Source organism: Hypanus sabinus, chromosome 10 (assembly GCF_030144855.1).
Source record: "Hypanus sabinus isolate sHypSab1 chromosome 10, sHypSab1.hap1, whole genome shotgun sequence".
Classification (NCBI taxonomy): domain Eukaryota; kingdom Metazoa; phylum Chordata; class Chondrichthyes; order Myliobatiformes; family Dasyatidae; genus Hypanus; species Hypanus sabinus.
The window spans coordinates 37,198,020-37,214,526 of record NC_082715.1 but is presented as its reverse complement, the minus strand read 5'-3'; the positions used below and the strand labels follow the sequence as shown (position 1 = coordinate 37,214,526).

The 16,507-nt window shown below is 35.0% G+C and overlaps 1 protein-coding gene across 2 annotated transcripts in view; it reads right to left on the bottom strand.

Annotated features, from left to right (window-relative positions):
* Positions 1–41: 41 nt before the first annotated feature.
* Positions 42–16,507, bottom strand: part of trim54 (tripartite motif containing 54) — a 71,872-nt gene continuing 55,406 nt past the window's right edge. The window contains exons 10-11 of one of the 2 annotated variants that reach the window (XM_059981675.1): positions 5,586–5,621; positions 42–1,852 (exon numbers count right to left, since the gene is read on the bottom strand). In XM_059981675.1, the coding sequence (XP_059837658.1) occupies positions 5,608–5,621 (14 nt within the window). In that variant the 3' untranslated portion in view covers positions 42–1,852; positions 5,586–5,607. The remainder of the gene's footprint in view (positions 1,853–5,585; positions 5,622–16,507) is intronic. The other variant, XM_059981676.1, reaches the window with a different exon arrangement.

The window sequence follows — 16,507 nt, the reverse complement described above, 5'->3', positions numbered from 1 at the left end:
TATGGATCCAAAGTCATTAATGAAACTGCTAACCAAATTTGTCTCAAAGTTGTGTAATTCCAAAAGATATTCTATTCAAAAAATTATCAAATAAATAAATATTCATGAATTGTGCAGCATCAAATAATTGTCATTTTATAAAAGCATAATTTTGACTAATGCATTATTCAGAGGGGATGGTTGGACTGAAAACAGCAGTAGCCTGTCACTCCTGGTCTACGAATTCTGGGAATGATTCATGAGTTGAAACATATTTCATAACAGATGATCACAGAGGAGCTAATTAGTACTTGAATTTGGATGTATGAAATTGAGAAAAAGATTTCAAGTTAGAAAATCATATCCTGTAGAAATTTAATCAATATTGAAAAATAATATCATTCAATCAGTTGTATCACAGCTTCAAAGAGATATTGTTATCAATCAATCGGCATCACTTATTAGACTTCATCAAATAAAGAACATTTTAGATGTCTTAGAGATTAATATATAAATAGAATTTTTGAAAAGAGCATCCACACTCCACATCCAATACAAACATGACCTTACTGAGTGATAGTCTAAATGACTTGTTCTTGTGTTCTTAGCATAATTTTGCAAAGTATTTGTTAAAGAGAATTAGCTAACTTCAAAAAGAGATGTAAAATAAATGGATAAACTGGATGATTCATGCAATAAGCTTGCTGAGCAATCTGCAGGAAATGAAAATGTCAATTGTGCTTTGTCCAGATGCTCTCATACATTACCTAATCCAATTTCACTGTTCCTTGCCATTATCTGTATATACAATTCCATCAGAAATTTACAACCCCATCATATCTATGTGAATACTTCCCTACTTGCCTTTTAACCAACAAGCTGACAAGATTCATTAGTTTCTTTTCAAAATAATGTTTCAGGATATTAAGGTCCCTTACACATTTCCTTTTCACGAGGCCTGGTCTCAGTTCTCTGTTCTCTCATCATTAACTCCTACCACTCATTCTCTTTCTTTAGTAAATAGTTTGACATTTGATTTTTGTAGACCAAGACTTCATTTCCTCCAAAGTCTCTTATGACAAAGAGAAACCACAAGAATGGGACAGTTTAAATGAAACAAATAAATTATGATACAAGCACATTTCCAGTGACCATCAAGATGCATGGCTGAAAAAATGAATAGGTTACAAATATAAGAATGTTGAATATAACCTGTAGGTAATACAGTTATTTAAATATGCATTCTTGGAAAACAATTCATTGAACAAAATCTTGTAAAGTAAAAACTGGACAATATATTTAATGGCTAGTTCGATACAGCGATCAAAGACCTGTGCCCCCAAAAGTCAAGGGCATTATAGCAAAGATGCTTACATTGAAGAATTACTGTATGTCTTTCAGACCTTAACTAATGCATTACTTCCAGCACATGGCTTATATTTTCACTTCAGATTTACACACAAGATTGTTAATCTAAAAGTCTGTGGAAATTGGTAAAATAGCAGACCATATAGACCTCCTTTCTAAATTTACTTCATCTAGAAACACAATTGCTTAAAATTTCTAAACTAACAAAATGCAGAAGTATCCAAGTGTTGCTTTTTTTTAAAGGGAGATTCAATATTGCAAAGTTAATATTACCCTAATGTTTATTGGAGTGTTTAACAATTTTAGTGATGTAATTATTTGGTCTAATTGAGAAATCACAGTGCTGTGATTGGTGAGCTAAAGAAAACTGAATGTAATCATTTTGCAAGCTTGTCTAATCATCAACAGTCATTCAGTACTACAATGTGTACTTAGTCCCAATGCAGATCAGTAGACTACTTCATAGGTTCAGTCCTCATTCTCTTCACGTGACTTCAGTATTGACCTGAGGGAAACAATCGAGTTGTTACATAGTCATCTGTGGTTCTGAATAAGAATCCAAAATCATAGACGTAGAACACTACAGCATAGAAACAAGCTCTTTGGCCCATCTAGACAATGCCAAAATATTAATCTGCCTGCACCTGGACAATAGACTTCCATACACCTCCCATCCATGTACCTAGCCAAATTTCTCATAAATGTTGAAATAGAACCCAAATCCACCACTTCCTCTGGCAGTTTGATCCACAATCTCACTACCCCCTGAGTGAAGAAGTTCCCCCTCATGTTCCCCTTAAACATTTCACCTTTCACCTTAACCCATGACCTCTAGTTCTAGTCTCACCCAACCTCAGTGGAAAAACAGGCTTGCATTTACCCTATCTATACCCCTCATAATTTTGTATACCCGCATTCTATTATGGTCTAGGGAATAATGTCCTAACCTATTCAAACTTTCACTATACCTGGTCCTCAAGTCCTGGCAAAATCCTTGTAAGTTTTCTATGCACTCTCCAACATATTGACATCTTTCTGTACGTAGCTGCAAACAATACTCCAAATTAGGCCTCAACAGTGTCTTATACAACTTCAACATAACATTCCCACTCCTGTACTCAAAACTTTTATTTACGAAGGCCAATGTGCAAAAGCTTTCTTTAATGACCCTATCTACCTGTGACACATGTTCAAAGAATAATGGACCTGTATTCCCAGATACCTTTGTTCTACCACACTCCTCAGTATCCTACCATTTACTTTGTAAGACCTACTCTGGTTGGTCCTCCCAAAGGGCAACACCTCACTCCTCTCTGCATTAAATTCCATTGTGGTGAACTATGTGCCTGTCGGGACACGCCCCTGCTGACTGCTCCTGTGGCTCCTCCCACAGGCCCCTGTATAAAGGAGACCTGCGGCCTGAAGCTCGGCCTCAGTCTCCAAGACCTTGTATGATAGACACTCACTCCTGGTTCCTTCTTCCAGTCAATAAAAGCCGATATCTCGCCTACGTCTCAGTGTGAGTTATTGATGGTGCATCATCCATCCACCATTTTTCCAGCTGGTTCAGGTCTCGCTTTAAGTTTTGATGGTTTTACTCATTGTCCACTATACCACCAATTTCTGTGTCACTCACAAATTTTCTGATCATTGATATAAATAACTAACATTGATGGACCCAGCATCAATCCCTGAAGCACTCCACTAGTCACAGATCTCCAGTTAGAAAGGCAACCATCTACAACAAAGCCAATGTCTAATCCATCTTGAATGTCAAGCAAATTGGAGATTTTCCCTTAAAGTTAATAAATTTAGGAGATGTTTTGATGGATAATGATCAGATCTATGCTGTAAGTTTGACATCTATTAACATATATTTCAACATTAAAACCATATGGAAAAAGCTCACGGTAATACAGGTGCAGTCTTCAGTGCACTGTTGAAAAAATATCATCATGCATAATTATACAAGGTTGAAATAATTGACCTATTTATTTATTTAGGAAGCCAAATGGGAAACAAAGCAACTACAATTTTTGGTTCCTTATTTAATGGCCAGAGAAGAATGCTATTTGAATCTTATGAAATATTTCCCAATTTCAGTATTTGTAAGAGAAGTTCTCTGCCAGGCCCGCAATGTAGATTAGGATCTAATCAAACATTAGGTTTCAACTGTTTCAAATTTATTTCGATCTAAAATAAAGATGTGTGCAGGACTTAGTTCACACAGTTCATTAAAACACACAGCTTGAAGTTGTATGAATGTGATGAGCTAAAGGCGATCAACTCTGGAGTGAGGAAGGATGACAGGTGATTTGATAGAGATGTACAAGATGAGAAGAGGTATAGATAGAGTGGATAGCCAGAGACTTCTTCCCAGAGCGGAAATGGCTAATTCAAGAGGGCATAATTTTAAGGTAATTGAAGGGGGAATGTCAAAGGCAAGTTATTTACATAGAGAGTGGTGTGTGTGTGTGTAAGCCCTACCAGTGGTGGTGGTGGTAGAGGCAGATACATTAGGGACATCTAAGAAATTCTTAGATAGGCACATGGATAACAGAAAATTGGAGGCAAGGGTTAGATAAATCTTAAGAGTAGGTTAAAAGGTCAGCACAATATCGTGGTTGAAAGGCCTATACTGGACTGTAATGTTCTATGGTCTGATTCCAATGATGAATGAAACAGCTAGACTTAGCTGAAAGTGAGGAAGGAATGAGTATGTCATCTATGTATGACCTTCCAATTTTTGTCAACACAAGGGCAAGAAGTCATTTTGAATCTTATACACAATTACAAGATTTGTAAGATTATAAGGTCTTATACACAATTATAATCTTGTGAACGACAACAAAGAGCAATGAGACAAGTTGACAATCAAGGTCTGTGACTGGTCAGATTTAATTTGTTTCCCAGATGCGTCAGTGGATGAAGAATCTCACAAGGTTATCACCAGTTAGGGATTAGGACACATCACCTAAGTATAGGCCTTGAAAGAACATGGTTATAATGGAATTAATTTTCTGGTTCTCATTCAAGGCAGTGCTGGGATAGAAACTGACAATGTGGCCCACTTCAGGACTGAACCGCACCATGATGGCAAAGATCTATTATTGTAAATCCATCTGATATATGCATGCCTTTCAGAGAACAAAGTGTCACACACCTATCCTACATCTCCTGCATGATATTCTCAGATGAAATGGTCTACCAGGCCTCTCAATTGAGGAAAAGTAGGGATGGACAACAAACACTAAATCTCCAGAGATGCCCATTTCTCATGAAACAATAAGTTATAAAAAAGTGGTTGTTGTACCTCCAACCACTGACATCATCTTCCCCAGTGCAGAAAACCATATAACAATTACAACACGGAAACAGGCTATCTTGGTCCTTCTAGTCCGTGCCGACGCTTACACTCACCTAGTCCCACTGGCCCGCACTCAGCCCATAACCCTCCATTCCTTTCCTGTCCATGTACCTATCCAATTTTACTTTAAATGACAATACCGAACCTGCCTCTACCACTTCTACTGGAAGCTCGATCCACACAGCTACCACTCTCTGAGTAAAGAAGTTCTCCCTCGTGTTACCCTTAAACTTTTGCCCCCTAACTCTCAATTCATGTCCTCTTGTTTGAATCTCCCCTACTCTCAATGGGAAAAGCCTATCCACGTCAACTCTATCTATCTCCCTCATAATTTTAAATACCTCTATCAAGTCCCCCCTCAACCTTCTACGCTCCAAAGAATAAAGACCTAACTTGTTCAATCTTTCCCTGTAACTTAGGTGCTGAAACCCAGGTAACATTCTAGTAAATCTTCTCTGCACTCTCTCTATTTTGTTGACATCTTTCCTATAATTCGATGACCAGAACTGTACACAATACTCCAAATTCAGCCTTAGCAATGACTTGTACAATTTTAACATTACATCCCATACTCAATGCTCTGATTTATAAAGGCCAACATACCAAAAGCTTTCTTCACCACCCTATCCACATGAGATTCCACCTTCAGGGAACTATGCACCATTATTCCTAGATCACTCTGTTCTACTGCATTCTTCAAAGCCCTACCATTTACCATGTTTGTCCTATTTGGATTATTCTTACCAAAATGTAGCACCTCACACTTATCAGCATTAAATTCCATCTGCCATCGTTCAGCCCACTCTTCTAACTGGCCTAAATCTCTCTGCAAGCTTTGAAAACCTACTTCATTATCCACAATGCCACCTACCTTTGTATCATCTGCATAGAGATCACTTAGTATCATCTGGAAGAGATCAACATCCATTTTTGATTTAAGGAAAATACATATAACAAGTAGACAAAATTCCCTTCCTTCCGTTTCTCTTTCACTGTAACCCAAAACAGCCTTGAGAACCAATGTTTGTTGACGTTCCTGATACCTAATAATTTGGTCATCAAAATGGAGATACTACCTAGTCATAAGGATCAGTTTCAAATTTGTGTAAAATTAGTTCATCTGCAATTTGCCCCAAAATCGGTGTACAAAAAGAAAAATAAATTAACTAGTGCATTTCTTTTTGATTAAAGCATTATTCGGACAAAGTTAAAAATATTTAAGTTCAAGCAATTCCCTCTCCTCTCAAACATCTACACTCTCACTCAGGTTACATACACAAGCAAGTCTTCTCAAGGAAAATGTTTGAAGATCAGCAATCTAGAACCCTACAAGAAGTTCAATTATGACCCATGTAAGGCCATCCCAATAGTGAAAAGACAGCTCCATGTGAAGTTAGAGACACAACTGGATGCACAACGTACCTTGACTTTCTATAAGGGTGTCAAGGCTGTGATGCTTCACTTCCCAGTAAGAGCTTCCTCAAGGACTATGGCCTGGTAGCATCCATATCTACTGAGATGAAGTGCTTTGAGAGGTTAGTCATGACTAGAACTAATTCCTGCCTGAGGAAGGACACAGACCTGCTGTGACTTTCCTACTGCCACAACAGTTCTACAGCAGGTGTCATCTCAGTGGCTCCCCGTTCGGCCTTGGACTACCTGAACAGAAACAATACCCATGTCAGGCTGCTCTTTATGAATGATAACTCAGCATTCAACGTCATCATCCAGTCTGTGGTGAGCAACAAGCTTCAAAACCTGGGCCTCTGTACCTCACTCTGCCACTGGATTCCTGACTTCCTCATCGGGAGACCATAAATGGTGAGGTAATAACATCTCTCCCTCGCTGACAGTCAACACAGCAGTACCTCGAGGACATGTACTTAGCCCACTATACCCCCTGTCCACTCATGACCGTGTAGCTAAACACAGCTCAAACACTATTTATAAATACAGTTGTTGGCAGGATCTCAGATGGCGACAAGGTGGTATACAGGAGTCAGGTAGATTGGTGTCTTGAGTGGCATCACAACTTTGTATTCAACGTCAGAAAGATCAAGGAATTAATTGTGGACTTCAGAAAGGGCACGTCTTCATTGAGGGGCCAGTGGTGAAAAGGGTGAGCATCTTCAAGTGACTGAGTATCAACACCTCAGAGTTGCCCCACAGGCTGTACTTGACTAGGAGTTTGAGGAGATTTGGTATGTCACCTAAGATGTTATCAAATTTCTACAGATGTACTGTGGAGACCATTCAGACTAGTTGCAACATTGCCTAGCTGTTCCGCACTGATAAAAACTCCCAGAATATTTAAATCAGTTTGGTATGGCCTTCTCCTAATGACTCCGATGATTATGTTCTCTCCACGTACTGTCTACAGGCACAGGATTGAAAGGGGATAGAGTGTTGCAGACCCAGCCATCTCAATCATGGGCTCAACCCTCCCCACCATCAAGGAGACCTTCAAAAGGTATAGTTTCGGAGTCAGCTGGAGACGCTCACGGAGTGAGTACCGTTTTGGATTCGCTCCATAACCTTTACTTTTTTTAACCTTTGATCACCCTTATTCAGCTTATTTTTACCTATACCGAAAGTTTCTTTATTCATTTTTTTTTGGATTTACTGCCAAGAGTTTGTTGTGAACTTTTGAAGATATGCAAACAGAAATGTCTCTCAGGTCTAAGGGACGGGATCCCGGACGTAATCCGAACGGTAACGGAAAAAAGCAGGCTCTGACACAACAAACACAATTAACTTTTGAATTGTTTATGGAGGTTTTGGATAAAAAATTTGCTGAACTACAACAATTTTTTAAAGAAGATATAAAGGCTTTTCAAGAGTACATGGTTAAGACGGATTTAGTAATTAAACAGCAACAAGCTCTTATTGCGTCTCTGCAAGAAGAAGCTCGGAAGCGAGATTTGACTATTGGAAAAATGCAACAGGATTTAATTTCGACCATTAAGCTGATGGAAGCCCTTAAAGCCAAGAGTGACGATTTTGAGAATCGGTCCAGAAGACAGAACTTACGTATACTTGGTCTTCCGGACGGCATAGAAAAAGATGACCCTTCGAAATATTTTGCTCAACTTTTAAAAGAAGCGTTTCCGACGATTTTCCCGAATAACCCCCCTTTATTGGATCGGGCACATAGAATTCGGCGTCGATCACCGAGTGCTACAGACAAACCTTCGGTGGTAATTGTCCGGTTCCATTATGTACATGACAAAGAACAAGTTATAAGAGCAGCTCGTCGGGTAGGAATGATTAAAATCAAAGATTTTTGCTTCCGCCTGATCGAAGATTTTAGTCCAGATCTTTTAAAAAGAAGGCTTCTTTTTAAACCGTTGATGGCTGAATGTTATGAGAAAAATCTGAAACCTGCGCTTCTATACCCTGCGAAGCTTCGAATATCTCCGTCGAATGCTCCACGACAAGTTTTCATTTCAACTTCAGAAGCGAGAAAATATCTGGAGGAGAACTTCCCTACTGCTACAGACACCAGTCTCTAATAAATGAACGATTCTGATCGTGTAAGATGGTTCTCGATCTCTTAAACCAGAATTAAAATCTGGTTATTGGTGTAGGTTCATCCTACACTTTATACTTAAGTTAAAGTGTGTTTGCGTCATGTTAATTGTTTTGCCTTATACACTTTAATCATTTAACTACATACTTGTCTATTAACTTTGTTCCTTCGAAGGTATATTTTTAATTCTTTGAAAGTAAATTTTTCCTTGATTAAGATGGTGGTTTTTTGGAAAAGATTTTTGGTTTTGCTTAAGATGGCGTTATGTTTATATTTTTCGCGTTTCTTCCGTACAATGCATCGCTTATCTTAGCTTAAATATTTTTTGTTTTGTCTGGGCCAGAGCCCGAGTTATAATTGTTTTTTAGTGATTATATTTTTATTCTTTTTACAACTAACTATACTTAGAAATATGTTTTTTATTATAGCGATTTTATTTTTAAAGTTGGGGTGATTCTTTTATATATATCCTTTTTATATGGAGTGTTCTTCAGCTGACATGGGGGTAGGATTAGTCTTACTTTTTCTCTTTTTAAGTCATATTTTGGCTTTTTCTCTTTTTCTCGGGGGGTGGGGGGATGCTCTGTTTTCTAATTCTATGTTTTTTGTACCAGTTTGTGTTAGTTTTTTTATTCGGGCTGTTTTTGAACTTCAAATATGTCTGTGTTGTCGTCACTTCCGGGTCTTCTCACTACTTTTGTTCCTCTTCCGGGTGCATGAGTTTATAAGTTGGTTAACCCTTTTTATACCAAAGGGTTGATTATAGAATTATAGCTCAGACCATTAATTTTGTGTCTTGGAATACTAATGGTTTAAATCATCCAATTAAACGAAAGAAGATTTTCAAAGTATTCCAAAGACTTAATGCTCATATCATTTTTGTACAAGAAACTCATGTGAGGAGGGAGGACAAATTTCGTTTTTTTAGATTTTGGCGGGGTCAACAGTATCACGCAAATTCGAATGCTAAAGTAAAAGGAGTTTCAATTTTTATTGACTCCTCTATTTCATTTGTTCAACATGATATTTTTTCGGATCCGAATGGCAGATTTTTGTTAATTACGGGTTTACTTTGTAATAAAAAGGTTGCTTTGGTTAATGTTTATGCTCCAAATGTGGATTGTCCTGACTTTTTTAAGTCTTTATTTACTTCTTTACCCAATCTAAACGAATATAAGTTAATAATGGGTGGTGACTTTAATTGTTGTTTAAATCCTCTGATGGATAAATCTTTATCTATTCAGACTTTACCTAATAAGTCGGCCACTTGTATTAACTCTTTTTTGACTGACAATGGAGTTTTTGATATTTGGAGATTCCGGTATCCTAATGACAAAGAGTTTTCTTTTTTCTCACATGTTTATCACTCTTATTCAAGAATTGATTATTTTTTTGTAGACTCTTGTTTTATTCCGTTGGTAATCGGTTGTAACTATGATATTATAGCTATCTCTGATCATGCTCCGTTATTACTTTCTATGAAATTTACGGATACAGCTTCTAATGCTAGACAATGGCGATTTGACTCTACCTTGTTGCAAGACTCTGACTTTATAAAATTTATGGAGGAGCAGATCGACTTCTTCTTCTCAACTAATTCTACAGATGATATTTCCTGCGGAACACTTTGGGACACTTCTAAAGCTTATATACATGGACAGATTATTTCTTATTCTGTTGGTTTGAGGAAACATATCAAGATGGAAACTCTTTTATTGGTTGATAAAATTAAAGAGATTGATAAGAAATATTCGATTGCTCCTAGTAAGGAGCTTTACAAACAAAGGGTTGAACTTCAAATGGAACATAGTTTATTACTTACATCCTCGATTGAAAATCAATTAATGAAAACTAAATCTGATTTTTATATACATAGTGATAAATCTGGTAAACTGTTAGCTAGTCAATTGAAGAATGCTCTGGTTAAACGTCAAATCACTAAGATTGGTCAGCAGAATGGGAATCTGACAGTTAATCATGATGAGATAAATAAGGCATTTCAAGATTTCTATACCTCCCTGTATCAATCTGAATTTCCTCAAGATTATAATACCATGTCTGATTTTCTTGGAAAATTAAATTTTCCAAGGTTATCATCTGATGATCTTTTGATATTGGATACTCCTATTATGGATGTAGAAATTAAGGGGGCTATTTCCTCAATGAATTCTGGGAAATCACCAGGTCCAGATGGTTATACAGTTGAATTTTTAAAAAAATTTTCCGCTACTCTTTCCCCTTGGTTAGGTAAGGTTTTTGAGGAAGCCATTAGATTAGGGAATTTGCCACAATCTTTTTATAGAGCTTCCATTTCTCTAATATTGAAGAAAGATAAAGACCCTACTAATTGTGCTTCTTATAGACCTATATCTTTACTGAATGTAGACTCCAAGATTTTTTCCAAGTTACTGGCATCTAGATTGGAGAAGGTATTACCCAAAATTATTTCAGATGATCAAACTGGCTTTATTAAAAATCGTTATTCTTTTTTTAACATTAGGAGATTGTTGAATATTGTTTATACTCCCTCACATGATACTTCAGAATGCGTGATTTCATTAGATGTGGAGAAAGCATTTGACAGAGTTGAATGGCCTTACTTATTTAATGTGTTGGAGAAGTTTAATTTTAGTCCGATATTTATATCATGGATTAAATTGATTTATCATACTCCAGTAGCCTCAGTGTTTACCAATAATCAAAGATCTCCCTTTTTTCGCCTATTTCGGGGCACTAGACAGGGATGTCCTCTTAGTCCATTACTATTTAACATTGCCTTAGAACCTTTGGCAATTGCCATCAGACAATCACAGGATATTTTGGGTATTAATCGTGGGACAGATATTCATAAGTTATCTTTGTATGCAGATGATTTATTACTATTCATTTCTAACCCGGAGAAATCCATTCCAGCAGTTTTATCATTATTGGCTCAATTTAGTGAGTTTTCTGGGTATGTTAAATCTTAATAAAAGTGAATTGTTTCCATTGAATAAACGGGTCCCAATTTATGGAAATTTACCCTTTAAATTAGTTAATGACTTTTTTACTTATTTAGGGATCAAAATCACAAAAAACCATAAAGATTTATTTAGATTTAATTTTTTACCCTTAATTGATCAGATTAAAGGTTTGTTTACTAAGTGGTCACCTTTGTCTTTATCCCTAATAGGTAGGATTAATGCTATTAAGATGGTTATTTTACCTAAGTTTTTATATATTTTTCAAGCGATACCAATTTTTATCCCGAAATCTTTTTTTACTAATGTTGACTCTAAAATTTCTTCATATATATGGCAGAATAAAAATCCCAGGTTAGGTAAAACATGGGGGGGTGGAGTTTCAAGATGGCGACGTAAGCATCTGCCTTTTAGGCGCTCTTTATTTTTTTAACTATAATCACCCTTTAATTAGACCTTTTCGAACTTAATCATATGAGTTGCTACCTTTGATTGACCCTTTTTTCCTAAAATAATAGTTGATCTAATCTTGTCAAACCTAAAATGGCTACAAGTAAGAAATCGGCTAAGGATCCTTTATCCATCGACGCAATTGTTGGTCTTTTGGACACTAAACTGGATGTTAAATTTGCGGTTATGGAAAGTAAATTGGACAATAAACTGGATGCTAAATTTGCGGCTCTGGAAGGCAGACTAGAAGGTAAATTGGACAGTAAACTGTTAAGTTTGGAAAGGAGGATTACTTCGAAAATATCCGATCTTGAAGGAGTTGTTAAATCGCTTGAAACTAAGTTTCAGTCGCAGGCGTTAGAGGTTCAACAGCATGGAAATAAGATCACGACTCTTGAACAATCAATTTGTGAAAAAGCACGTACAATTGAAGTGTTAGAGAAGAAGATAGAGTCGACTGCTAAAACTTTAGATCAGTACAAGTTTAAAATTACTGATCTTGAAAATCGTTCTCGCAGACAGAATTTGCGCATCATCGGAATTCCCGAAAAAGTTGAGTCCGGTGATTTAACTGAATTTTTCTCTAAATTACTGTGGGAAATTTTCGGTGGTGAAGGTTTGAAAAATGAACCTGTTATTGACCGCGCTCATAGAGTTGCGAGGCTTTCGCCTGTGTCTGATAAACCACGAGCGGTGATTGTTCGCCTTCATTATCCTCGTGAGAAAGAGCTTCTAATTCGATTAGCTCGTAAAAAAGGTATGATCTCCTACAGAAATTATTCATTTCGAATAGTTGAAGACTATTCGTATGAAGTTATGAAAGCCAGGATCGCTTTTAAACCAGTGATGGCAGAGATTCATTCGTTTGGTTTTAAACAAGCTTTAATGTATCCAGCGAAGCTTAGAATGGTGCTGCCCGACAACAGTCTACACTTTTTTATCACTCCTGAAGAAGCGAAGAAATTTGTTGAAGAATATCGATCCTCTAGTGCAACTTGAACTATGAGTTACATTGAAGATTTTTTTTTTTGGAGAGAGGATGTTATTTCATTTTAAGTTTTAACCCTGGAAGTTGGGTTATAACTTCTTATTTTGAACTATGGGTCTGGGTCTTTTTTTTTACTATTATTATTGCTTATAGATGCTGTTTTAATCTTTATAATATCCTTTTTTTTATATACGTTTGTATTTTGTAATAATGAATTATTTTTTTCAAAATGTCGTTTCTTCTTCCCATAAGTCTTTACTTTTTATAAGCGTTTATTTGCTTGCCTGTATTTAGAAATGGAACAAAGGTTTTGAATTCTTTTTCTTTAGTTTTTTTTTAAATATGTTGTAGTGTCTATTAAATCTTTTTTTTTTATAAAAATATTCTATTTTGATAACTTTTTTTTACTATATTTTCTCATTAGATTGCTGAATTTATATTCATATTTTGTAATATGGCTTTCTCAAAATGTCGTTTCTTCTTCCCATAAGTCTTGGCTTGTGAAACGTCATCTTTGTATCTGAATATGGAATTTCTTTTTTAAAGGTGTATCACATTTTTAAACTTTAATGTGCATTTTTTTTTATTAATGATCTTTCTGGTTTTACTATTTTAGTTTTTTTTTTGATTTGTCTGATATGGGTGTGTATGTGTATGTGTATGTATATATATATATATATGTAGGTATATATATATATATATATATTTTTTTTTTGCAACTCTATATTTTAATTGGGGTGTTATATAGTTTTTTCTTAAAAAATTTTCTTATGGAGCTGCCATCTTGAAATGGGGGTAATATTAGTATTAGTTTATGCGCCTGCCGCTTGGCTTTCTTTCAAAGGGTGGGGGGAGGGGGGAGGGATCTTTTTTCATGCTTTTGCTTTTTATTTTTTTGCTTTTAGTTTATGGGCTGACTTTAAATTGTTAATATTGTTGAGGTGTCAGGATCTCCGGTTGCTCCTGAATCAATTTTCCTTCTTCCTAAATTGTGGGTTATGTGTCTTTTTAACCTTTTATGATACACACAATTAATATTGGTATGATGGATAAATCTATTAACTTTATCTCGTGGAATACTAATGGTTTAAATCATCCGATTAAACGTAAAAAAATATTTAAAGTATTCCATAGATTGAACGCTAATATTATTTTTGCACAGGAGACCCACATTAGGAGGGAGGATAATCAACGTTTTTTTAGGTTCTGGAAAGGTCAACAATTTCACTCAAATTGTACCGCTAAAATTAGGGGTGTGTCTATTTTTATAGACGCCTCAATTTCGTTTACACATTATGAAATTATTTCTGATCCACAGGGTAGATTTTTGTTGATAACTGGTTCACTTTTTAATCGGAAAGTTGTTTTAGTTAATATTTATGCTCCAAACTTTGATTGTCCTGAATTTTTTAAACGTTTATTTACTTCTCTTCCTAATTTGAATGAATATATGTTGATTATGGGTGGAGACTTTAATTGTTGTTTGAATCCTTCGATGGATAGATCTAAACCTATTCGAACTCTTCCGAATAGATCAGCTTTACTTACTAATTCTTTTATGGTTGATTCTGGAATTACTGAAATATGGCGGTTTTTGAACCCTAAAGGTAAAGAATTTTCATTTTTTTCACATGTATATCATAGTTATTCTAGAATTGATTACTTTCTTATTGATCATCGTTTATTAACAGATGTTATTGATTGTAAATACGATTCTATTGCTATTTCGGATCATGCGCCTTTGAAGTTATCTATCAAGATTTCGGATTCTTCTATCAATACTAGATCTTGGAGACTTAATGCTACTTTACTTCAAGATCCAGAATTTATTACCTTCATAAAACAACAAATTGACTTATTTTTTTCAACAAACTATAATGAAGAGATTGATAAAGGAATACTTTGGGACTCTTTCAAGGCTTTTATTCGTGGACAAATTATTTCATATTCCGCTGGTAAAAGAAAACAAAGATATTCAGATATAGCTTTATTGGTGGATAAAATTAAAGAAATTGATAAGATTTATTCCGTTACTCCTACCAAAGAACTTTATAAGAAGAGAGTTGAGCTTCAAATGGAACATAGTTTATTATTATCTTCCTCAATTGAGAATCAATTAATTAAGACTAGGGCTCAATTTTATATTCATAGTGATCGAACTGGTAAATTGTTAGCTAATCAATTAAAAGCTATTTCGACTAAGCGACAAATTATTAAAATTCGTAAACAAGACGGTAATTTAACTACTGATTATAAAGAAATCAATAACACTTTTCAAGATTTTTATAAATCTTTATATCAATCAGAATTTGACGGTGACCGGTTTACGATGGATAATTTTTTTAATAATTTGAATATTTCTAAACTGATAGATGAAGATTGTAGCTTGCTTGATGCTCCTATTTCTATGGATGAAATAAGAGAGGCTATCTCATCAATGAATTCAGGGAAAGCTCCTGGTCCTGATGGTTTTATTGTAGAATTTTTTAAAACTTTTTCTTTATTGCTTTCTCCTTGGCTATGTGAAATCTTTAATGATGCGTTTGTTAAGAAGAGATTACCTCAATCGTTTTATGAAGCTACTATCTCTTTAATTCTTAAAAAAGATAAAGATCCTACCTTATGTGCATCTTATCGCCCTATATCATTATTAAATGTAGACTCTAAGATTCTTACAAAAATTTTAGCCATTAGATTAGAAAAGGTATTACCACAGATTATTTCAGAAGATCAAACTGGTTTTATTAGGAATCGATATTCCTTTTTTAATATTAGAAAATTGATTAACATAATTTATACTTCATCACCTACAACCCCAGAATGTGTTATCTCATTAGATGCTGAAAAAGCCTTTGATAGAGTTGAATGGACATATTTATTTAATGCATTGAGAAACTTTAATTTTAGTCCTAATTTTATATCATGGATTAAATTAATATATTATAAACCTGTTGCTTCTGTTCTTACAAATAATTATAGATCCTCTTTTTTTCAATTATCTCGTGGTACGAGACAAGGTTGTCCTTTAAGTCCTTTATTATTTAATATTGCATTAGAACCTTTAGCTATTGCTATTCGTGAGTCTCCTAATATTTTTGGTATTACCCGTAATGAGAAGTTATACAAATTATCGCTTTATGCTGATGATTTGTTGTTATATATTTCTAATCCTAGTAGGTCTATTCCTGCTATTTTATCCTTGTTGGCTCAATTTGGTAGTTTTTCTGGTTATAAGTTAAACTTAGATAAGAGTGAGTTATTCCCTTTAAACGCGCAAACTTTATTGAGTGATAGGATGCCATTTAAAGTTGTTACTGATAACTTTATCTATTTAGGTATAAAAATCACCAAGAAATATAAAGATTTATTTGGACTGAATTTTTTACCTATGCTTCATCAAATTCAGCAACTTACTACTAGATGGTCTCCCTTATTTTTATCATTAGTTGGTCGGATTAATGCTATTAAAATGATGATTTTACCGAAATTTTTATATTTATTCCAAGCTTTACCAATTTTTATTCCTAAATCTTTTTTTGATAATATTGATTCAAAGATTTCCTCATTTGTTTGGCAAAATAAAAATCCTAGGTTAAGCAAAAGGCAATTACAAAAGTCTAAAAAAGATGGTGGTCTAGCTTTACCTAACTTTAGATTTTATTATTGGGCGAATAATATTCGTAACCTAATGTACTGGAAACTAGATTTGGATTCACCTGTGTGCCCACAGTGGGTAAATTTGGAATGTAGTGAGGTTAAGGGATATTCTATATTTTCCGTTCTTGGTTCTTTTCTTCCTATTGATTTAGCCAAATTCAATAAACAGATATCTAACCCTGTTGTTAAACATACACTACGAATTTGGT